General features: G+C 38.9%; 1 protein-coding gene across 3 annotated transcripts in view; it reads right to left on the bottom strand.

Moving 5' to 3' along the window:
• The window catches only part of LOC126484170 (structural maintenance of chromosomes protein 6), a 198,795-nt gene that overhangs the window by 100,825 nt on the left and 74,391 nt on the right, over positions 1-23,579 (bottom strand). For all 3 annotated transcript variants that reach the window (XR_007587821.1, XM_050107576.1, XM_050107577.1), the window contains exons 8-10: positions 20,027-20,230; positions 15,450-15,646; positions 3,380-3,526 (exon numbers count right to left, since the gene is read on the bottom strand). Coding sequence is in view for 2 of the 3 variants with exons in the window: in XM_050107576.1 (XP_049963533.1) it covers positions 3,380-3,526; positions 15,450-15,646; positions 20,027-20,230 (548 nt within the window). In the remaining variant the exon portion in view is untranslated. The remainder of the gene's footprint in view (positions 1-3,379; positions 3,527-15,449; positions 15,647-20,026; positions 20,231-23,579) is intronic.

The raw sequence follows: 23,579 nt of genomic DNA, 5'->3' as shown, positions 1-23,579 counted from the left end.
AAAAAATACAAGTAGCTTGAAGTAAACATAAGCTTTGGATCATAAAACAGACCTCTTCTAGCTTTGGCCTCTGATGCTTATAGAAATGTATCATCAGCTTGGGATACTGCACAAAGAAATCCTTATCAGGTTTGTGAACCTGGTAAGGCTGTTATACAGCTACTGGGCGTGGCTCCTATGGTGATGGGGATGCTGGTTTTTTCACTTTAAAAGGAACCAGCAGTGGTTAACTGTGGACCATACCAATACATTTATTCAATTTTTCCTGTGTGCAGTAATGTTCCACATTAACCACAAACCATGCTACCACAAAGTACGTGATATCATAAACCAGAATTAAACTAGCACATTGATAGACCTTACATAATAAAAATACATATTCATAATTCTCTGTAACATGAATCCATTTCAAAAAATGTCAGGAAGACTGCTGTGATTTTCACCAAAATTTACAACACAATGTGATAGTGACCTAAAACCTGTAGGCTATTTCTATGATGTGTGCTGCAGTTTTTACCTGACAATCTCACTACCATAATCTCCACTGCCTTGGTAACACACAGTAAAGTGTGAAATTTGAAAACAGTTTGATTCTGTAGTTACAGCAGAAAAACAGACTGAAATGTGTTACGATGAGATGTGACAAAAGACACCACTTTTTTTGAAGTTTTCCTAGTCATCAAGACATTTGATACTGCCTTCTCCAGAGAGTTCTAAACAACTGTAGAAGATAATAAATGATGTGAGATTTAATTTCAGTACCATCAGAATATGGGCCCACTTTCAATGTATCTCCACCTTGTCATTTTTTAGGGCCTTATATGGTTGCACTGCAAAACCAAATACAGCTTCCACAATGAAATTTTCACTCTACAGCAGAGTGTGCGCTGATATGAAACTTCCTGGCAGATTAAAACTGTGTGCCGGACCGAGACTTGAACTCAAGACATTTGCCTTTCGTGGGCAAATGTTCTACCAACTGAGCTACCCGAGCACGATTCACGATCTGTCCTCACAGCCTTCCTTCCAGCAGCAGCTCATCTCCTATTTTCCAAACTTCACAGAAGCTCTCCTGCGAACCTTGCAGAACTAGCACTCCTGGAAGAAAGGTCCCGAGTTCGAGTCTTGGTCCGGCACACAGTTTTAATCTGCCAGGAAGTTTCAAATACAGCTTATTTTGGTGGTTTAGAACATGGTCTTTCTAATGAAAATGGTTTCTTTCTATTGAAAATGGTTTAAAAGAGTTTAGTAGAAGACGTTTTTTGTAAAGGTGGCTCAAAAATAGCCATTTTTGGCACTTTCAGAAAAATCATCAACTTTGCCCTCAGTTTGTAAATTACTGGAAAGCAGTAGGGGAGTGAAATTTTACGATTTAAGACCTTGTATTCACAAGTTATTATGTACAAGGTTTCAGGTGGAGCCTGCAATCAATTTTGGAGATATAAACAACTAAACTTCAAATTTTTTTTCAAGCATCTATTTTTTTGGCTACCTTTGCTCCAAATTATCCATACGCAAATCATCCAGGAAATCTTTGTATTGTTATTTTGAGTAAGAGAGCAAAAAAAGTTGTACAAGATGGATTCGTTTTGTTCCTTTCAAGAAAATACTGCCAGAGATACTGGGTGGTTACAATTAAACTTTTCCTGTTTAACACGTTATAACACATAAACTAATTAACACATGAGTACCAAACTTGGTAGCATTAATGTCAGGGACATAGGGAAGAGAAATAATGCAGAAACAATTCAACTGAAACACTTTTAATGTGCTGCTACGGTGCATCATACCATTACATACCAGTACCACTACTGCTACAGAAGGGGCTCAATATGGCACCCATCAGTGTGCAGAAGTGTCTGAAGGCACAGGATTGTATTCTGCACAGCAGAACAAAGTATGTCCATAGGTATGCTGGCTACCTCTCCTAATATGCTGCACTTCAGATCAGCACATGTGTGAATGTTCTCCTGGTAAACCCTGTCCTTCAGGTAGCCCCACAACCAGAACTCACAGGGAGTGAGGTCACGTGATTGTGCCAACCAAGCATTTGGAAATGATCGGCTGATAATTCAATTGTTTCCGAATGGGTCTTGGACAAGCAGGTGAACTTCACGAGCAGTGTGCTGTGGGACTTAATTTTGCATGAAAACTATTGAGATCAATGCGTCTCTGTCCTGTGGAGTGGGGTATGACAGCTGGTGAAGCATATTGCAGTAATGCTGGCTTGTCACACAGCACGTCTTTGGTCCTTGAGCGCCAACCTGTTCAAAAAAGAATGGGCCAATAATGCACGTGCCCATTAAACCATGCCATACGGTGACACATTTACCATACAGAGGAACTTCATGCACAATGACTGTAGGTGAACATCCCCACATTCAGCAATTTTGACCTCACTCATCAGAGAAAAATGAGCTTCATCTATCTATAGGATGGTCCAGGGCCAGTCCTCGTCAACTTCAATCCTTGCGAGAAAGTGGACAGTGAAGTTAACTCGTCATGAGTGCTGTGGTGCAAACTGCTGTATGATATGGATCTTGTACGGATACCACTTGAGAATGGTTCGAAGCACCTTCCATACAGTGGACTGCGGGATGTTCAACTGTCGTGACACAGCACACGCACTGCCTGACAATCAGGAATTGTGTGCAGCATTTTCTGCCATAGCAACAGCAATTTCATCAACCACCTGTGGTGCAACTGGTCGTCGCCCTCTTCCCGGAGCGATGCCCAGTTCTCCAGTTGATTCAAACTTCTTCATCACACTCCGCACAGCATGTGGAGAAAGAGGACCCTTCCATAATACTTTCAGCTGGCAATATTTTCGAAGTGCACATGCAGAATTACTGTTGATTTGATAACAGAGCTTCACCAATAATGTCCTGCTCCTTTTGTCCATGCTCATGTTGACACCTCAACAAGTGCACTGCGACGGATCAAGTGTGTGAGACTATGAGTCACGATAACTGATCATTGTACCTGTTGGCCACAGTTGGAACTGGACAGTGACACTGGGATGTGTGGAAATCATGCACCGCAAACTCTGACATTAATGCTACCAAGTTTGGTACTCATACGGTAATTAGTTTCTGTGTTAAAAAGTGTTAAATAGGGAAAGTTTAATTAGAACTGCCCGCATTATGTTTCAAAGTTGTCAAAAACTCTTGGGTACACTGCCGATAGCTGTGCCATGGGTTCAAACAAATGACTTTATCTCTGGAAGTATAGAATTAATTACTGTGAAACTTTACCAGTGTTCACTGGGAACATTCATATAAAATTTCATCAAAATCTGTGATGATCTTGTGCAAACCTCTAGGCGACCTCATGTGGGAATTTGGCATAGAATGACCCAAAAGTAAGGTCCCAAACTTACCAATTGGACCAACAGGTTTCCGATCAAATTTTCCATTCCTGTGTAATTCATCAATTTTTGCCAAAAAGCTGGGCATCCAAGAACCGTACAGACTTATCACATCCCTGTCTTCCCTCTCAAGTGCTCTAACCTGCCTCTTTTTTGCTTCTGAAACACATGAGACACAGAAATTTCAAGGACATTTATTTCATATATGCAACAATAAATGTGCCTTCACTAATTAGTTGACAATACAAATATTTACACAAATGCAAAACAGAAAGTGAGTGAACAGTGACCGAGGATAAATGATGGAAGGTGCTTTACAGTCACACAAGATTAATTTTTAGAGACCAAACAACTCAGTAAATACCAAACAAATATAAAATTATCCCTCCCTCTCTCTTTCATGTGCCATACTTGCCTTAGTAACATTTAAATGTAGGCAGTTATCACTTAATGTTTCAGCTACCCTCTTCTCAAAAAATAAAGAATACTACATTTAAAATGGACATAATAAAACATGCAACAAAGAGGTCAGTTCTTCATTAGAAGAGAAAGCTATGAGTTTCAGGACAATGCCCTATAAAGAAATAGGTCACCTCTGTTAGCCAAAACAGAAACATCACAGGTAAGGAGCTGATCTCAATAGCTGCATCTTCCCATCCATCTCCTCCATTCACATCTACCACCATCAGCACATGCCCTTCTTACATCAATGAGGCAATAGCTTGCAGAATGATTGAAATTTCTTTTACAACTGTTCATCATCAACAAGTTTACTTGACTGCTAAGCCTGCTTGCTTATTTTGTTCTATGCCTACTTGCCCTATTAACCAACAGAGTGCTATATTATTCCCTTGGCGATCGTTAACTATCCTTATCATTTTTCCCCTGCCAGATATATAGAACAAATAACTTTGAGGCCATCAAGGAAATCTGAGCAGTTGAGATAATACTTCCTTCACTCACATCTCACCAGATCCAGTGCTTTCAACCAGAGAAAAATACAGGCAGCCAGGTGACTCCTGGTTTAGTATCAATCATTTAAGCTACAATAAAACTGCAGTCTTACTCTAAATTACATTAAAATGACTGTTTACAAATAACACTGGAAAACTTTCATTTATAAGAAATGTCACATCAAAATTAATTTTAGTGCTCAACAGGAGCTAAAGCAGCATTCTGATCTGTTCCATTTGTCATACCCATTTCCAAATGACAAGTCTTTGCATGCATCCTACAGATCTTCATTGCTCCCAACGATTGTTAAAATGTTATCCTGCTAGTGAGCAACAGTAAGGCATGCCAGTGACAGCAGGATTTTTTCCTTTATAGGCCTGTTGCAAACACGAAGCACTTCATCATGATGTAAAAGAGGTGGCTCGCTAGCCTTTTATAAAGTGACATACAATTGTCAGTTGAGCCCGGTGTGGGGTCGACTGTAGTCAAAGCTAAGCATAAAAATACAGCTCAGCAGCTAACCCAGCTAGTAGTCAACTCTTGGATGACTATTAAAATTTCTGCTTAGACACTTCTGTGCTTTTTGGTTCTCAAATTCAGGACTAGGTGAATCTAGTTAACTGTGATACCATTCACAGAATTTGGTACGTTACGTGTACAATTTAAGTAACTGTTTGAACTTACATTAGGTTGTTCAACAAGGTTCCACGCCCATGTACCCTTAAAGCAATGGGCAGAGCCAAAGTTTCATAGAGCTTGTCCAGTGCCTTTCGTCATGGGGCAGCAAGTTACAGCAGAACCAGAAATGTTGCAAAGTAAAGGTGTTACAAGGGGGCATTCAATGCATAATGCAACAGATTTATTTTCTTGGACAATTCGGGTTGAAAAAATGTGGACTCTGTTGTGGGACATTGCAATATACTCCTGATTCAGCTCCTATAGTTTCATGAAGTTCCCGTAGGTGGTGACACTACCCTCTCTCCCCCAGAAAACCAGAGCATCACAGATATTCAAGGGGGGCATGCAAAATACCAACAGATACTAGGAAATGAACATAAGCATTCAAGTCATCGGGTGAAGGGTCTGACATGATCACAATAAGGTTCAAACATCTCAGTGCACGACTGGACGTCTCTGTTGGCAAGGCCTCACACAAGTTGGCACTGAACTATTTTCCCTCATCCGCTCTACAGTCTATGTATTTCACCTTCTGACTTCCATCTGTTTGATCCAGTGAATGATGCACTCCACAAGAAGCAGTGCAGGGAAGATGGGGAGGTTATTGATGCAGCAAGACACTGGCTCTGATGTCAACCAATAGGATGGTACCATGCAGTCATACAGGCCCTACCGATAAGGTGGTATAAACCCATCACATTGAATGCAGATTATGTTGAAAAATTTGGTTTTGTAGCTAAACGAGTGGGAATAAGGTGGTGTATTGGAATCCTAGGATGAAACCAAACTGCTCGCAGAAAAAAATGAGTTGGATTACTTATCGAATGCCTCTTGTATATACACAGTATTGTCAAGCCAGTGGGCTATGACCACAGTCATAGTTAAGAAATCATGTGAATCACTTAGAATTTGTAAATATTTCAAGTCTATCATTGATGCTCAAGCAAATGTCTATCTGCATCCAATTCCTCAGGCGGAGGAATTGTTGGCAAAATTGGTTGGGGTCTATATTTTTTCAAAGCTAGATTAAAAGATGAAGCAGTTTTTGGCGATTAATATGCCATTCGGCACATGTCAGATAATTAGATAACTTGCAATTACCGGGGCCATGTAGGATTAGCACCTGCACAACCTAGAGGAGATGTTTGAGCGGTTCCAGGACACCAGACTGTGGTGTCGACCCAACACACACAGTTTCTTTCAGCTTAGTGTTAAGTACCTGGGACACATATTAAGTAAAGAAGGGCTCAAGAATACACACAAGCACAGGGATTCTATCACTAACTTGCCAGCTCCTATGAAATTCAAAGAACTACAGTCGTTCCTCAGCAAAGTAAATTATTATGTGAGGTTTATTTCCAATGCAGCCCAGATTTCTCACCCGCTTAATAAACTGCCTAAAAAAAGGTGTTGAATTTGTGTGGTCAGAGGCATGCCAGAAGACTTTCTTGCTACTTAAAAAGTGCTTTAGGTCAGCCCACTGTTTAGTGACTTTTCAACCCGGCATACATTTAAAGCTAGCCACTTATGTGTCACACCGTGGTGCTGGTGCCGTGCTACTCTCACAAACACACCAACAGCACTCGACAGCCCATTGCATTTGATCTACAACATTAAAATCAGTACAGAGGAATTTTTCGCAAAATGGGAAAGAAGTGTTGGCTATCATATATGGAGTCAGGAAGTTTCACGTGTGTTTCGATGGTACTAAGTTCCACCAATCACAAGCCCCTCATTGTCATTTGGTACCCATTCAAAACTTCCCAATAAGGACAGCACAACAGGTGCAATGGTGGGTACTGGTCCATAGTAACTATACCTTTTTGAGATCCTTTATCAGCCTACCATGCAGCACTCAACACTGACACACCTTCTTACTTGCCGTGCAGCCCAGACGCTGAGTCTGACAGCACAAAGCACTCTGTTTTGCCTTAGATGCAAATAAGCAATATACTCGTGATGAATTCCTGATTATGGCATGTGAAACAGCAGCAGAAATGGACCATGATCCACTACTCCGCTGGTTGTTATCTGCTATACGGCAGGATGGGCTGGAGCACCAGTCTAAGGCACCGACACAGGATGGTGCACTAATTTTTCTTGATGTCGCTGACAGCGTCATTCTGATACTATGGACAGTTCTGAATGCTCAGTGGTAGTTCCTCCCACACTCTGCCTCCTCATACTGAAGCTCCTCCATATTGATCACTGAGGAATATGCAGAAAGAAAGTAATAGTGCAGCTTCATGTATATTGGCCTGGCATTTTAACCTTTGGCCACATGCTGATCACTCCTGGCAAAGAGGGCATGTTGATTTCATACGACCATTATGGGGAGCAATGTGGTTGCTGGTTGTCAATGCTCTCTCTAACTTTCCATATGTGGGACAGATCGCAACTATTACCACAGCAACTACTACCCTTGGACTGTCCATAATATTTGCAAAAGAGGGGTCACGCTACACCCTGGTTTCCGACAATGGTCCTCAATTCCGGGAATCTGCGTTATAGGGTGTTTGTAAATGCAATGACATTTAGCACATGGTCACCGCCCCATTTCAGAAGCCGAGCATATGGTGAAGACCTTCAAAATGCAGATGCAGATGATGGCGGCCAACTCTGGGGAAGCACTCATCAGCTTCCTCGTCAACTACCTGTCCATCTCTTGTCAATGGACATAGCACAGGTGAAATTTTATATAGGCACAGGTCCCATGTCCTCTTTGACTTGCTGCACCTATCACCACACACCCATTGCCCTGAACATAACCATATCACTGTGTGGGCTCCCACATCTGGCTTTAAACTTTCTACTGAGACTCCAGGTGGCCCAAGGCATTGTCACTGGCAATAGAGAGTGGTAAATGTTTAAAGCTGTGGCCGGTCAGCTGCATTTAGTCATGTTTTGAAATCAACTCCAGCCGCAGCGAAGCATGCTCCTCCCCCCAATCCTTTCCCCTCAATTACTGGCTGGTCTCGACATACGCAACCACGCAAGAGGCAAGCCTGCCTGCTATTGTAACACTTTCCGCCCCTGCATTCAGCATCGAAAGAGGGGCAACTACGACCAGTGATGGGAGCCGATGGAGATGGAACCACTTCCAGCCCCTAGGACACTTCCAGGCCCCACAAACACCAGTGATCCCCACACTGCATAATCGACAGAGGTGGAGCATTTTCAGACTCAAGTGCCCATAAAAGTGAATCATTGTCCCCATCTCCTCCACATCTGAGTAACAACAGGGAGATCAGGTAAGTGTGGTTCCAGTTGTCTGAGACTGGAGACATGTGTGCAAGTTGCTTTTGTGTGTGTGTGTGTGTGTGTGTGTGTGTGTGTGTATGTGTGTGTGTGTGTGTGTGTGTGTTGCCGACAAAGCCCTTAATGGCCAAAAGGTATAATTGTGTGGATCTTTTTGTTGTGCCTATCGCAACTCAGCATCTCCCCTATATCGTGAGTAGCAACTTTCCTCTATAATATTGTTACATTCCATCCTGAATTCTCTATAAAGTACTATGTTCCATAAATCACATTTGTTCTTGTTATAGTACCTTCCCTTTCTTGATCATTGACTGCAACTGCTGTGTTGTTACTGTGTACATAATGTTATGTTATTAACAGTTATATACATATAAAACAAGCCACACTTAAAATGCTACGAAGAGGGATATCATTCTCTTGTTCTAAATTAATGCTGTAGTAGGAAGGCTACATACAGACTAGCAAACAGCCACAAAAGCCACACAGATGGATCACCGGCAGGAGGAGGAGGAGGAGGAGGAGGAGGAGTAAGAGATCAATGTTTAATGTCCTGTCAACAACGCGGTCATTAGAGATGGACACAAGCTCGGATGGTTTGAAGGAACCATCCCAGCATCTTCTTTAAGAGTTTTAGGGAAATCATGGAAATCCTAAATCAGGATGGCTGGAGGTAGGTTTGAAATGTCGTCCTCCCAAATGTGAGCCCAGCATCCTACAAACAGTCACTAATGCAAGGAGAACACCTATTAGGTGATATTAGAAGTGGAAAGACTACTGTAAAACTACCTCCAGCAAGAATGGATTGTTAATCCAAGTCAAACTGCACTTTACTCATTACAAAACCAACTATTTACACAGGAAAATACAGTGTTTGTTTGAGTGTCTTCTCATTTTAACAATACATAATTTAATTTGTAAAAGAGTGAGCTGGAAACATCCACTTTTTCTGTTAGTCTATTCCTAAAAATAAGATGAGGCACAAGGAAGATGCTTTGTCAAAAATTGCGAAACAATCAGGCACACCCTGGGCAACAGTGAGGACAATACTAAAGGCTGAATCTTCTACCACCAAAGACGCTACAATGACGCACTTAAAACTGCATTTGTCAATACCATCACTAGTAAAAAAACGATCTCCATTAATACCGAAGGGGTTTCGGCACAGAAGGAAGCACTAATGTCCGACATCTGCAAGAAACATAACTGTGGTATATTACTGGTCCAAGAAACACAAGAGGATCAAATGACTATCAACCAAGGGTGTATGGAATGCAACTCACCTAAGAGAGACCTACCAAGCAATAAGGCAACAGAACTTTCACAAAATTGGACAATGATATACTGTCTGTAGATATGAATTGTGCAGACAACACTGAAATCTTAACAGTAGGAATTCGATTTTGCACTACCAGACTTTCCTACAAGTTTCCAGAATGAGATTTTCACTCTGCAGCGGAGTGTGCACTGATATGAAACTACAAGTTACCAAATAAGTAATACTAATCTACAAAAACTTACTATTTTGACACCAGCCAACAAAGATGTTACTGAATAACTTATTGAGGATATAAGAAAACAGACACAAATGGCAAAAACCTTTACGACTGGACCGAATGCATGGGTTTAAAACAAATACATGACCCAATGTTGCCCTATTCCTTTAAACAGTAGACTACAGAGGAGGGGTTACAATCCGAATAATATTTTTACCTCTGAAAATACTGTTCACCAAACGAAGAAGCTCACTGCAGAACCATTTCCAACAACACAACACCGAGCTCTTATATTTACTGTAGAAGTAGTTGTTAAACCAGAAAATTTGTCTTCGTAAGACAGTTAAACTTCAAAATGCTCAGTGGGATCAATTTTCTCAGAACATGGATGAAGAAGTCATAAAAATCAGGTCTGATACAGAGAATTATGGACATTTTGTGAAGATAGTAAAGAGTTTCTCTTGTAAACAAATTCCAAGAGGATGTAGAATTGTGTACTTACCTGTACTTGGTAAAACTCAAAAAGAACTCCTTAAGAGGTACGAACAACTTTTCAAAAATGATCCATTCTCAGCTGAGACAATACGAACATGAGAAAAACTTATTCAAGCCATATCAACATCACAAACAGAAAAATTGCATACTTTCCTCAGAAGTCTGAATATGAAACACAGCAGTCAACAAGCCTGTAAAAGTCTGAAAAACCTTACTGGTGATCCTACAGTTTCGCCCTCAGTTGTATGCAAGGTCACCCCTAACCAAATAGCACACCAACTGCTGCTGAATGGCAAAAGAGCAAAAGTAACAAAACTTAAATGACATGAACTTGGCACGCCATTCACCTATGAATGAACTGAAAACTGCTATTCATTGGATGAAAAGTTGCAAGCCTGGATGACATGAGATAAGATCAATAAGGAACTTTGGCCCTGTAACTTTGAACTGGATCCTGCAAATGATGAACACTTGTGTTGCCAGAATAATAATCCCATATATCTGGCACAAGCATTGCTTAAACCAGGAAAGAACCAAATAATTCCAAGAACTTCAGATCTGTATCACTTCTGTGCCATCTGTTTAAAGTTCTGAGGAGAACAGGAAAATAATGATTAGAGAAGAGTCAGGTTTCATACCAGAAAAGTCACACACTAGTCGGATACTTATTATGACCCAGCATGTCAAGAAAGGGTACGAAAGAAAGCAGATTACAGAAGTTGCTTTATCAACCTTACAGCTGCTTATCACACTATGAATCATAAAAAACTAAGAAAGAAGCTGTACACAACAACTAAGGACTAGCGACTGACACCATTTAAACAGTGTCTTCTGCAGAACAGATGATTTTTTGTCATCCTAAGTGACAAGAAGAGTCGCTGGAGAGTGCAGAAGAATGGCTTACCCAAGGAAGTGTGCTGGTTCCAATATTACATATCATATATACTAATGATCAGCCACTCAATGCTGGAATCCAGTCCTTCATCTACATAGATGACACAGCTGTTGCTATTCAGGGAGCAACATCTGAAGAAGTAGAATCCAAGCTAACACGTACTCTCGAAGAACTTGTCACCTACTATGATGACAACCTCTTGAAACCCAACCCACATTAAAATCAAATGTGTGCATTATACTTATGCAATAAGGAGGCAAAAAGAACGTTGAACACCACCTGAAAGGACACAATTTAAATCATTGTGCCCACTCCAATACCTAGGGTTAAAGTTGGATTGTGTCTTAACCTACAGAAAACAATGTATAGACACCAAACAGAAGGTATGCATTAGAAACAACCTTATCCTGACAAACACCACATGGGGAGCGCAACCCAGCATACTCTGCACATCCACACTTGCTCTGTGTTTCTCTGCTGCGGAGTATGCTGCGCCAGTCTGGAAGAACTCTGCACATGCTAACGAAGTTCATGTGGCCCTTCATGAGACAGGCCTCGTAGTCACAGGGTACCTAAGACCAACTCCAGTCAGCAAGATATTTCCACTCATGGGAGTACCACCTCCAGATATGGGAATACCACCTCCCGACGTAAGAAGACAGGTAGCAGCAGAAGATGAAAAGAAGAACACAAAACAGATCCACAGCATCCATTGTTCAGACCTCACACCTATCCATCATGAGTGAAATTCAGAAGCAGCTTCCTACTTACAACTGCACCAATTCCAAGTCCAGCAGAAGCCCACCGAACTGAGCTGTGGAGAACATAATCTCCTGTAGGATTACTGACAACAAAAAAAGAAGCTACATCAGGCGGCCATATCCAATACAGGATCTGGGAAAACCTCAGCTGGCTGAGAACACGGATGACAAGGTGCAAGACTAATTTGAAGAAGTGGGTATCAGTGATGATGAATGTTGTGTATGTGGGGCAAGGCAGGACTTTGAACTTTTGTTAGTCTGCAGTAACCCGAGTGAACCCTGTGATATCAAAGACGTGTTTGCATTGAACAACAGAGCCATTCTGGTTGCTGAGCACAGGGCTCATAAAGTGTGAAATACTCTGTGATTTATATTACATTGTAATTTAGTGTCCTTCAGACTCAGATAAATAAACAAATAAGTAATAAGATATTTTTTTTCAAATTTTCTCTCATTATCTGTATGATACATCACAATATTTACATGAAACAGTTACTTTCTTATTTAAGATGAATTTAACCAAGTTTGATTATTCACAATGTAATTTCTCAATTACTGACAATAATATTGTAATCTCACTTAGAGATAATTAGTATGAGTAGGTGATCAGGATTTTAAGACTCACAGAAACCATGAGGAGATGGAAAATATTGTGAGCTAATAAGTAACTTTGAATGTACAGACACACCTCATTTGAAAGGCCTTTGGTTCCTCTTTTCAGTTAGTGTTTTATCTTCATCAAAAACCAAGTATTTCAAAAGTTATTCATAATTAATTTTGACATCTGGAATGTCTGTTTTTAACCAGTGGTTATTTCCACGATTCTGTCATTTAAGTTTGTGATAGCAAACATGTTGGTGATAGCAAAAATGTCCACTCACTTTCAGAAAACATATTTACTAATTATTCAACACAGAAAAATATTTAAATATGGGAATAAACAAGATATTAATAATACAGTCTGTCTAACTTTATCAATTTTCCCGTTATCTAACATGTAATTAATTTCCAAACAATTGTTACTATTATTCCACATAATTAATTTTGACCTTTCTCTCATTATCAGTTAAAAAATAACAGCCAAACTCAACAAGTATTCATTAGCTTGAGGAAGCTTCAGGCAGTTGGTGCCTAATAGGTAAAGTGTTAATATGTATATGTCAGTCAACTCTTTGAACAATCCTTGTCTAGCTACCAACAGGTTAATATCCTATTGTCACTACAAGTCAAAATGTATGTAGTAATCAGTTGTTAGTTCATCTTATAAAGTTACGTACTTATATGAACTATGTTAACCAGTCTGTGTTGAGTGTGCATGTTGTCAACATTTACTTGTTAAATTTTTTGTCATCATCTAAGAACAGGAAATAATTGACAATCTTCTTCTGTTGAATGTAACAACATGTCTACTGTTACCAGTCATTGTTTACTTTATTTTCACAACATGTTTCAAAGGTTTAAACCACCATCATCAGGTTTTCAAATAAGTCTTCTTCTAAACTGTGATTCCTGAAGATCTAACATGTGTAGACACACAGGTGCTGAGTTTGTTACAGAACTGTTCACTAAGCATGTTGCCACTCTTCAAATTTGTTGGGTGCATCTGCTACCTGTGTTGTGTGTGCTAAGTATAAATTCAATATGAGCAGCTAATCATCATAATATGTTTTGGAAATAACAAATGTAAGAAGATTCCAAGTTCATACAGACGGTTTTGTATCAGTCAATTGGCAGTCAAGTTGCAAAACCAACCAGTTTGTGGAAGAGAGAGATGCCAAGATTACAACACTACTGAGAAACTGCTGTCATCACAGGTTAGTAACACTACAAACTGTAAAGAGTTAAATATTGTCACACTCTGGTCATAGGAAACATTGTAATGAACAATTCTCAACAATTTGATTTGTAATTAAAATTCAAGTGAAATGAAGTGTTCATATGGCATTTATTGGCTGGGATATCCCCTTCGGGGTTCGGCCGCCGTATTGCAAGTCTTTTTAGTTGACGCAACTTCAGCGACTTGTGTGTCAGTGATGATAAAAATGATGATGAAGGACACACAACACCCAGTCCCCTGCAAGGAATTCCTCTGGTAGCTCAGTTGGTAGAGCGGTGGATTGTAGAGGATAAAAGCAAAATTCAAGTAATGATGGAGGAAAGAAACAACTGGAGCTACTAATGAATTAGAAATGGGGGTAATGTGAAAAGTTCCAAAGATTCCTATACCAATTTAATGAAAGTTGCTACTCACCATATAGCAGAGATGCTGAGTTGCAGAAGGGTACAACAAAAAGACTCTTGGAAAGTTAGCTTTCGGCCAACAAGGCCTTTGTCAAAAATAGACCCCCCTCCCCCACACACATACACACACCTGCGCACAACTTACACACAGGTTCTGGCAGCTGGAGTCAGATTGTTATATTGCATCCTGGATTTTCCATTGTTTGAAAGATTTCTATACAGTTTACAGCTATGTTTCAGAACAAACATATTAAGATAAATAACTAATATTATTTACCATTGCAATAATTTTTCACAGTCCCTCCATTAAGTTTCAGCTGACACAAAACAACTACATTGTCCCCGTAAGGCTGATGAATGGCTTTTCTGCAAAACCATCCCTTAGTCATTGAAGAATGGATGCACTACCTTAGTGGTTGCATTGAGAATTTTCCACACTATTAAACGAGAATTACAGGGATCAGGTGCACAAGAGAAACTCACAGTCAACCAAAATCAAGAGTGCTACTAGTGGCAGTTCACTTGGTTTAGTTGGTATTTGCAATACAACACTATCACTGGATAAGCAGCTTATATTTTCTATTCCGCAGATGAGTAGTATAGGAGGAGGAGGAGGAGGAGGAGGAGGAGCAGTGGTTTATTTCAGAGCAGATTTTTTTCTACATACATACACACTTATATAAAGTAATCTGGAGATAATTACTATAATTATCAGTTGTAGTACAATAGTGCTACTCTTAATTTGCTATCAGTGTGCTTTACAGAAGTAGTCAGCTCATTCACATCCGTGAAGACTCCCCTTTGTGATGGCATTTAAAGTACATAACATGTGAATGTAACAACAAAAACAATCAATTATTGATAAAATTATTTAATTGACTAGATAAAAAAAATCTACTCACCAAGCGGCGGCAGAACACACACATAAAAAACTGTTGTGATTGGCAAGCTTTCGGAGCCAGTGGCTCCTTCTTCAGGCACAAGGGTTGAAGGGGAAGGAAGAAGGGTGGAGGAAAAGGACTGGAGAGGTCTAGGAAAAGAGGTAGATTTTGGGAAAGTCACCCAGAACTGTGGGTCAGGGCAGACTTGCCGTACGGGATGAGCCGGAAGGCCTACCAATCACAAAAGTCTTTTATGTGTATCTTCTGTTGTCACTTGGTGAGTAGGTTTTTTATAATATGTGAATGGATGAATGAAATGAGAGGCTCACTCAACTGAATTATCACAAACACTTCTGTACCAGACGACAAAATATATCAGCATGAAATACAGGGCACGTAATAAAGGCATATCTGCACAACTCTTACCTATCTGTTGTAAAATTTCTCTCTCTTCTGCTTTGAGGGATTGCTGATCAGACACATAACAAGAGATTGCTGATCTCAACTGGTGGTAGTCAAAGTCTGCAGTTTTAATCCTGGCATCTATCTGTTCACCTTCGTGTTCCAATCTAATAATTTTTTCTGCTTGTTTCTTTTTCTCAGCAGCATAATCTACTCCATTCCTAAAAATATAGACAATAAATTAAATACTAAAGGTATATTAAGGCACAACAATATGATGATAGAAGGTGTGGGCAGCAGTAGAAGCCGTCCTATCTGAAGTACAATGTAGAGTACTGTCCCCCCCCCGCCACAAATAATTAAATAACTCCATTTATGAGTTATGCAATAGAAGAGAATATACAAATAATGATAAAAGTATGGTAACTAAATCTCTATGACAAATCTATCAAATACATGAACACCTTAGTAGTGGCTAAGAAAGCCAGTCTGCAGCACAGCAAAACATCAGCTTTACTGTTTACAATGGTCCACAACTGTCTTAACATCATTTAAAATATAGGGCAGGTCCCCAATTGTATCAACAGCTGCCCTTTTATCGGAATGATAAAACCGCTCTGTTCATGTGCATGGAGGTCACGAAGTCTCACTAACCTCTATAAGAAACATAAACACATAAACTAAAATAAACAACACATAAACAGTTCTTTACAGGAGTTTTCTTGAGATATGAACCATTACTTGTCCAAAGGATCAGTCTGTACACTGCCATTCTAACGGCAAAGGATAATATGCCACCAGGTTCTGTATGATATTTTTCGGACCACTGCTGGAGTAATTTGAGTGACAGCTTGTCCCATAGCATCTTTCAAGTCAGCTGTGGTATCATAACAGTTTTGTGAAAAGATATCTTACATGAATCCTCATAGTGAATTATCACCTGTGGTAAGGTTTGGGCCTTGTGGTGGCCAGGCAAGTGGTGCCACCAGCCCAAGGGGGATAACAAAAGATACAATGTACGGGAAAGGCTTCATTAAGATAAAATGAGATTTTCACTGTGCAGCGGAATGTGCACTGATATGAAACTTCCTGGCAAATTAAAACTGTTTGTCTGACCGAGACTCGAACTAGGGACCTTTGCTTTTCGCAGGCAAGTGCTCTGGTAGTTGCATTGAGAGCACCTCCCCGCGAAACTGTGTGCCAGACCAAGAATCGAACTTGGGTCCTTTGCCTTCCGCGGGCAGGTGCTCTCAATGCAACTACTAGAGCACTTGCCTGCGAAAGGCAAAGGACCCAAGTTCGAGTCTTGCTCCGGCACACAGTTTTAATCTGCCAGAAAGTTTCATTAAGATATTCACATACTTTGATGAAATAATCCTGAAATCAAAATGTCTTTAATTCCATGCTGCTCCAAAACCAGTTCTGCAAAACGTTCAGGTACCAATGCTGATTCAGAACAATGTCAAAAAAGAACGCCCAATCAAGCATCTGCTGTCCAAGGCTGCAATTATCGTCACATGTATAGGGGTACTTTCCAACTCTTCATGAAAGTGTGGTTTTTCTTGAACCAAAAGACCACATTTTGTGCCTGAGAACTCCAGTAAATTGTACACTTTTCGAAAAAGATTACTTTGCCTTGTCTTGGTACTGTGTCAAATATCTGAAGGTGTGCTGCACTACTCCATTCTCTGATCTATGTCAGCCTCTTCGATGAGTCTAGATAAAAATGGGTGCAGCTCTAAATCTTGTTTCAGGTGCTCCTGCATTGTTGACAAGCGTAGTACAGCTAATTCTGCAGATGTTTAACACATTAACTTCTTCAGTGATACCTCCACAGACTCTGCAATGAGCTGCAGAATTTAACTATAAAAATTATCCCATCGGCACATTCTGTAAACTTGTCAAGGCCTTTGATTGTGTAAATCACAAAATTCTGCTAGCAAAACTACAATGATGTGCCATCAAGGATCTTTCCCTTGCATGGATGGAGCCATGTCTTAACAACAGAAAACAGAGGTACACATAAGTAAATGATGATGAAATTCTGAGTGGAGAATTATTAAATATGATGTGCCACAAGGTTTGGTGCTTGGCTTCCTCCTGTTCTCGGTCTACATAAAAGATTTGTCTGCGACAAGGGAAGACTCTTTAAAAACTGTAGAGTTTGCAGACAACATAAGCAAAGCATACTGGTAAAGCATCCAAATAGATCCATAGCAGACACAGCCAGGAGAATAACAGAACACATGTACAATTAGTCCACAGACAACAGTTTAAGCCTTTACCTTACAAAAACTCATATTAAACAATGGAAAAATCTGGGATGGAATAACAAGAGTAAGTAATAAGATAGATTTCTGCTCAGTACATAGAGGACATATTGAACAACAGACAGGCTCATTGAAAGAAGAATTTTAGATATTAAAAGCCAGGCGTGACCAAGAATTCAGCTTACAAACCGAAGCGTTGCATGCTGTTTGCCTAAGCAAATGACATTTCACATTTCTTGTGTAATAGAAGGAAAGATGATCGTGACAGAATAATATTAATGGGGAGTAAGTCGCAGAACATATACTGTGCAAGGGTGTTTGTTGTCATATGTGCAGATATTAAATGGGAGGTGTGGAATATGAGAAAACGGCAAGGTGTGACGACAAGTAAACAGCTTCACCTGCTGTGAGCCTTGTCCTTGAATGCCTTCTAACAAGAAAATGTGTTTCCTTTATTCAATTCATTGTGGCAGCTGGTTGAGTGCAGGACTGTTAGGGCTTGTTGCCGGATTCTATCTGCGTGAAAATGGACGTAAAAACAGAGCAACGAGTTTGTGTGAAATTTTGTTGTAAAACTGAGAAATCCGTTTCTGAGACTTACAAACTATTAAAAACAGCTTTTGGAGATATTTGTATGAGCCAGTCAAATGTTTTTGTCTGGTTCAACAGATTTAAAAATGTACGTGAATCATTTGAAGATGAACCACGGTCCGGCTGTGCTTCCATCTCAAAAATGAATGAAAATGTTGTGAAAGTTCGAGACTTAGTTCGCTCTGATCGTAGACTTACAATTAGGGAGATGGCTGGTTAAGTTTCTATGCAGTTCAGTCAATTTTAACTGAAGATCTGAACATGCATCAAGTGTCCACAAAATCCATTCCAAAACTGTTGTCAAGTAACCTGAGACAATATTGACTTGAAGTGTGCCAAGAACTGATTAATCGGACTAAAAATGACCCAGATTTGTTAGGATGACCATATGTGACAGTACTGACTATGATGTACAATAATGCAGATTTGTCTGTAGACCATATGGATGTAAATACATCCATGAATTTAAGGCAAATTTGGACCGGTCTTGAGTGTCCTTAACTAAGAAAGTAGGGATCTCTGACATTAGACGAACTTTGTATCAGATGTGATGTTTATTTTGATGAACTCCCTAAATGGCTAAAGTAATGTAGTCCTTAATGGCTACGTACTGTTTTGATTAAATCAAGTTAATATTTACACTGAGCACTCTAGTTATTAGCAGAGACAGTAAATGCTTAAAGAGAGACACAATGATCGAATTTCATGCAGCAAATGTTTATGGTGACCTTCAGTTTTTTGACTGTTGCCCTGTACTTCTTCTCTCGTCAGCCGCTGAGCAAACCAGTTGTAATTAAACACTGTCACTCAAAGTAGCTCACCTAATAATATTAACGTAACTCTTGTTTAATATTCTTTAAAGTATGTTATGCAGCACTGTGTCCTTATACTGAGGCAGAGTATGACACCTGTTAAGAAAGCACACTTCTCATCAAAGGTACAGCATTTAAATATTGTTACAGAGAACCTGCAGTTAGTTTTTACATGAAGTTCTCTGCATGGATCACAAGTTGGAGTACTAGTATTTACACTGAGATATTTCATATAATCACATATACTTACTTTTTTTTGCTTTGTACACGGTATGCTACATTAGGAATAGACCCTGTTACAGAACTAGGAAGGCAAGAAGGGAAATAAATTAGTCCATGACACACACACAGATAGTGTGATTTGTACCACACTGCCCATGAAATACAGGGATCCAGGTTTGAGTTCCACTCTAGTACACTTCTTTAATTTGTTACAAATGTGTATCACAGTAAACAATTTGCTGAAGAGTAGAAAAATGACACCTCTAAGTATCATAAAGTGTTAATCTGACTGTGGATGACTAAAGAGCTAATATTATGTAGTGTCTGTTCGTGTTGTTGTAATGGATGTATTCAAGTACATGCAGTGTCAGTGTCTGTGTGTGTGTGTGTGTGTGTGTGTGTGTGTGTGTGTGTGTGTGTGTCAGGTTTCCCAAATGATTAGTCAAAATAAAATCTACAGCTTCTTAATATTTGTTCATCCAACTACAAAAGTCAAGATTATGGCAGAGATGGATCATAACTTCATCCCTTTACCTACTTGATGTCCCAGCACTTTTATTATTTACTGCCTTTTGAGCAAGTCATCTCTGAATACACAAGCTACAGTTTCATTACTTGTTTTTGCAGTTTCTCATCTTAATTGTGCCATAGCTGTTAATTTGATGAGCACAACTTTTGCATATTTTAACATGTATTTCATACTTACATATTTGTTATCTTCATAATTTCTTGTTGCAATGTTTTGATGTCTACTTCAAGCCGTTTTTTAAGACTTTCCTTTTGTTTATACAGCTTATATATTTGGGATGCAGACTGATTTTGTGCTTTCTCAGTTTCTTTTGCTGAATTTAATTTTCCTAAAATTTCTGCTTCATCTTGTTCCACACTACTGAGTTCGCTAATAAAACCCCTTTAAAAAATCAAATAATTATGACCAATAACAAATCATTAATAAACCAGACTAGAAGCAAAAAATAAAAAATACAAAAACACGAAAGAGTGGTAATAATGGCAAATCCACAATGGGGAAAAATAAACAAAAATTAAGAAAGGTAACTACTCACCTACATATGTTTGACAGGTAGAGCATAAACACAACTAACAGCTAAAACAGTTGCACTAGGTTTTGAGGGCACTATCCCTCTTCAGTAGAGGTACTTCCTCTCACACGCATTTCCTTGTTACCAAATCAAAATATACTGACGTCTAAGAATGTGTGCTACAGCTACAGAAAATAACCCTTCTCGTTTGCAGAGAAGACTAGATCAGAATGAAAGTGCAACCAAATAAATTCAAAGAAAAATGGAAACAGAGCAAAACTAAACTGCTGTAAATAGCTGCTACTTCTTAAAAGGGAAATTATTATAACAAAAGGATAGAACAAATTCTTCAGGATATCTTTATTTAGTACTCACTGTCAAAAAATATTTTTAAGAGATGAATTTCACAGTTTTTTGACATATGAAACTGTCAAATTAAATATTCACATAAAAATGAAAGGTATAGAATGTGAGACATAATCAAAACAATTACAAGAGGAATGTAAAACAAAGTTATACATCATTGCTATCTTGAGATTAACTTTGCGGTCTGTGCATCAAACGGAACAGCTCTTTCACATAAAGGATACAGTATGATAGTCTTTTCTGAAGAGAGTTTCATAGTCATATACATATACAAAAAGGTTTTCAAACAGAAATGTGCTTAAAGAATCAAGTCATGCAAGTATAATGCATGTACAAAATGTATATTAAAATAAAATGCATGTGCATGCCCCATGCTATATAGTTAATAGCTCAGAATTATTCCCACGCGATTTCACTGTGTATCAGTTCTCACACCAAGCGTTTGAAATATCAATACTGAAAAAAGTAAATAAATAGAAATATATGTGCTTATTCTGAAATGATATCTTCATCAGGTGAAAAACAAAAGGCTCTTTCATTGGAATGAACCCTATGACCTGATTTCAGGAAGACATTCATAAAACTGGGCCCTATTTTAGAAAGGTAATCTATATCAGGATATCCATGTCCTGTGTGCTCACTGCTAAGCAGCCAAAGCGAGAACTCTGAAGCAATCATTTTCATAATTAATCATTCTTGCAAGAAATTCTGGCATGTTCTATCACTCAATATCGCAGATGTCACAAATGAGCATTAAGTGTGATCACTGTGTTCAATTGATCTTAAGGGTTTGAAAGATGTGTGAACAATCATATGCTTTTCCCTGAGTTTTCCTGCACTGTGAATAGCTATTGAGACATGTTTTAATCGATGCAACAGATTACACTCATGGAACATCCTCAGGTGATCTGCATTACAATGTAACCAAAACTGTCTTTATGAAATATCTGATAAATCTTTACATTACAGTATTCATAGATGCCTAGTATTTTGAAGAGTGCTTTGGTACACACAAAACCAGTTTCATTAGAATGTGTCTTGTGCCAAGCTACAGGACAGTATACTGACAAGTACAAAAGCCACTGTCGCATAATTGAAGAACCAAGTCAAATTGAGAAAATGACTCGAGTATCTCTGTTATGAGGTGAGTGGCAACTATCGTTTTCATAATATTGTCATTATTCCATAGTGGAAAACTGAGTTAGATTCTCAGTGCTACTAGCAGAAAAACTAAATGTATAAAGATACTTTCTGATACTCTTCCATATTGTGTACTATTTTAGGTTAAAAGAATATGCATATCGATATATCGCATTCAACAGTAAGATCTGTGTCAAATAATGTTTTTATACTGCTTGATTTCCTGTTGAGTGGCACTCCATGGCACACTGTAGGAAGCACTAAATATAATATCCCCATTCTGTTTCAACCACTTTTATGTCTTCTCTATCAGATCTTTTACTTTTCAATAACCCATATAGCATATAGGAAGCAAACCAATATGGCACTCCAAGTCCAGCTCAGTTTTTCACTACATATACAAACATTAAGCGCTGGTCGTCAGTTGCATGTAGACAGGAAATGAGCATACCAATTTGCAAATATAAACTAAAATCCAAATGCCACCACATATTGTTACATCATAGCAATATGTAATTGAGTGTGGTTTGAGGTAAATATGTTCAGATTTATTTTTAGTAGTTAACCGTAGGACGATTTTATATTAGAACAGCTACTGTTGGTAGTTTGTTTGGATAAAACTCTTAGAGGTTCCCCGTTGTTGCACAGCGAAGGTATCAGCGACAAACAGGTGGATGCATTTTATAGCTCCGTTTTCACGCTGCTGTGAACTACGACAAGAAGACCTGAAAATATGGGATATTATATTCACAGAAGATAATTTAGGACTACAAAACCTCCACATAACTATTGTGTATTAAAGAATAATTGATGATCCTTCAGTTATGTAGGTGACTACACTGAAACAACATTGGCTGGAACCAGATTTTAGTTAACCCTCTAACTGCCGAAGACAAATTAACTTGGACAATGAAAAACCAACCAAAGTTGCAAATTTAATTTTTTTTATTCACTCGATGACTAGTTTTGGGGTCGAGGCCCATTTTCAAATCATCGGAACATAGTCAAAAGTAGTATCTCTGAATTGTGGTATTTCTGAAACTTCAAAGTCAAAAGTGATATCTCCAAAAAATCAAAAACCAGAGTTATCTGTATGTGCTGTAACTGTTTGCGCATTTTTGACATGGTTTTTGCATTTTTGGAACCACCATTTTTGATTATGTTACAATCATTTGAAAATGGGTCCTGGCCCAAAAACTAGTCATCGACTGAATAAAAAAAGTGAAATTTGCAACTTTGCTGGTTTTTCGTTGTTCTGATTAACAGAAGCTGCTGACCAACAATTATTCCAGCAAGCTGCAGCAAGTTAACTTGTCATATTCTGCCACTCCCCAGGTGCTGAGGACATGCTTGAACGTGGCCTTTGCATTTTCCAGAAGTGCTATTGACATGCCAACCTCTCACTGCTACGGACTAGTTACTTGCATACCTTGTCAAATAAATAAGTTTCAGTTATTTATCATACAACACATGTGACTCTCTGCATGTTATCGTTCACAATTACTCATGACATGCAGGGACGGAAATGAGTGCATCATGCACAACCATCCATCAGATATAAAAATCATTAATTCATAAACAACATGAGATATTGTTATCCTCTCAATTTTAAATAAAATTTCAATATCTTATCTACAATGTATGAGGTAAAATCAACCACATGCAAAGTTTACACAATGTGTTCTTACCTCTGCCAACTCTTTAAAATTTTGT

This window comes from Schistocerca serialis, chromosome 6 (genome assembly GCF_023864345.2).
Source record: "Schistocerca serialis cubense isolate TAMUIC-IGC-003099 chromosome 6, iqSchSeri2.2, whole genome shotgun sequence".
NCBI lineage: Eukaryota > Metazoa > Arthropoda > Insecta > Orthoptera > Acrididae > Schistocerca > Schistocerca serialis.
This window is presented reverse-complemented; position numbering and strand designations above follow the sequence as displayed.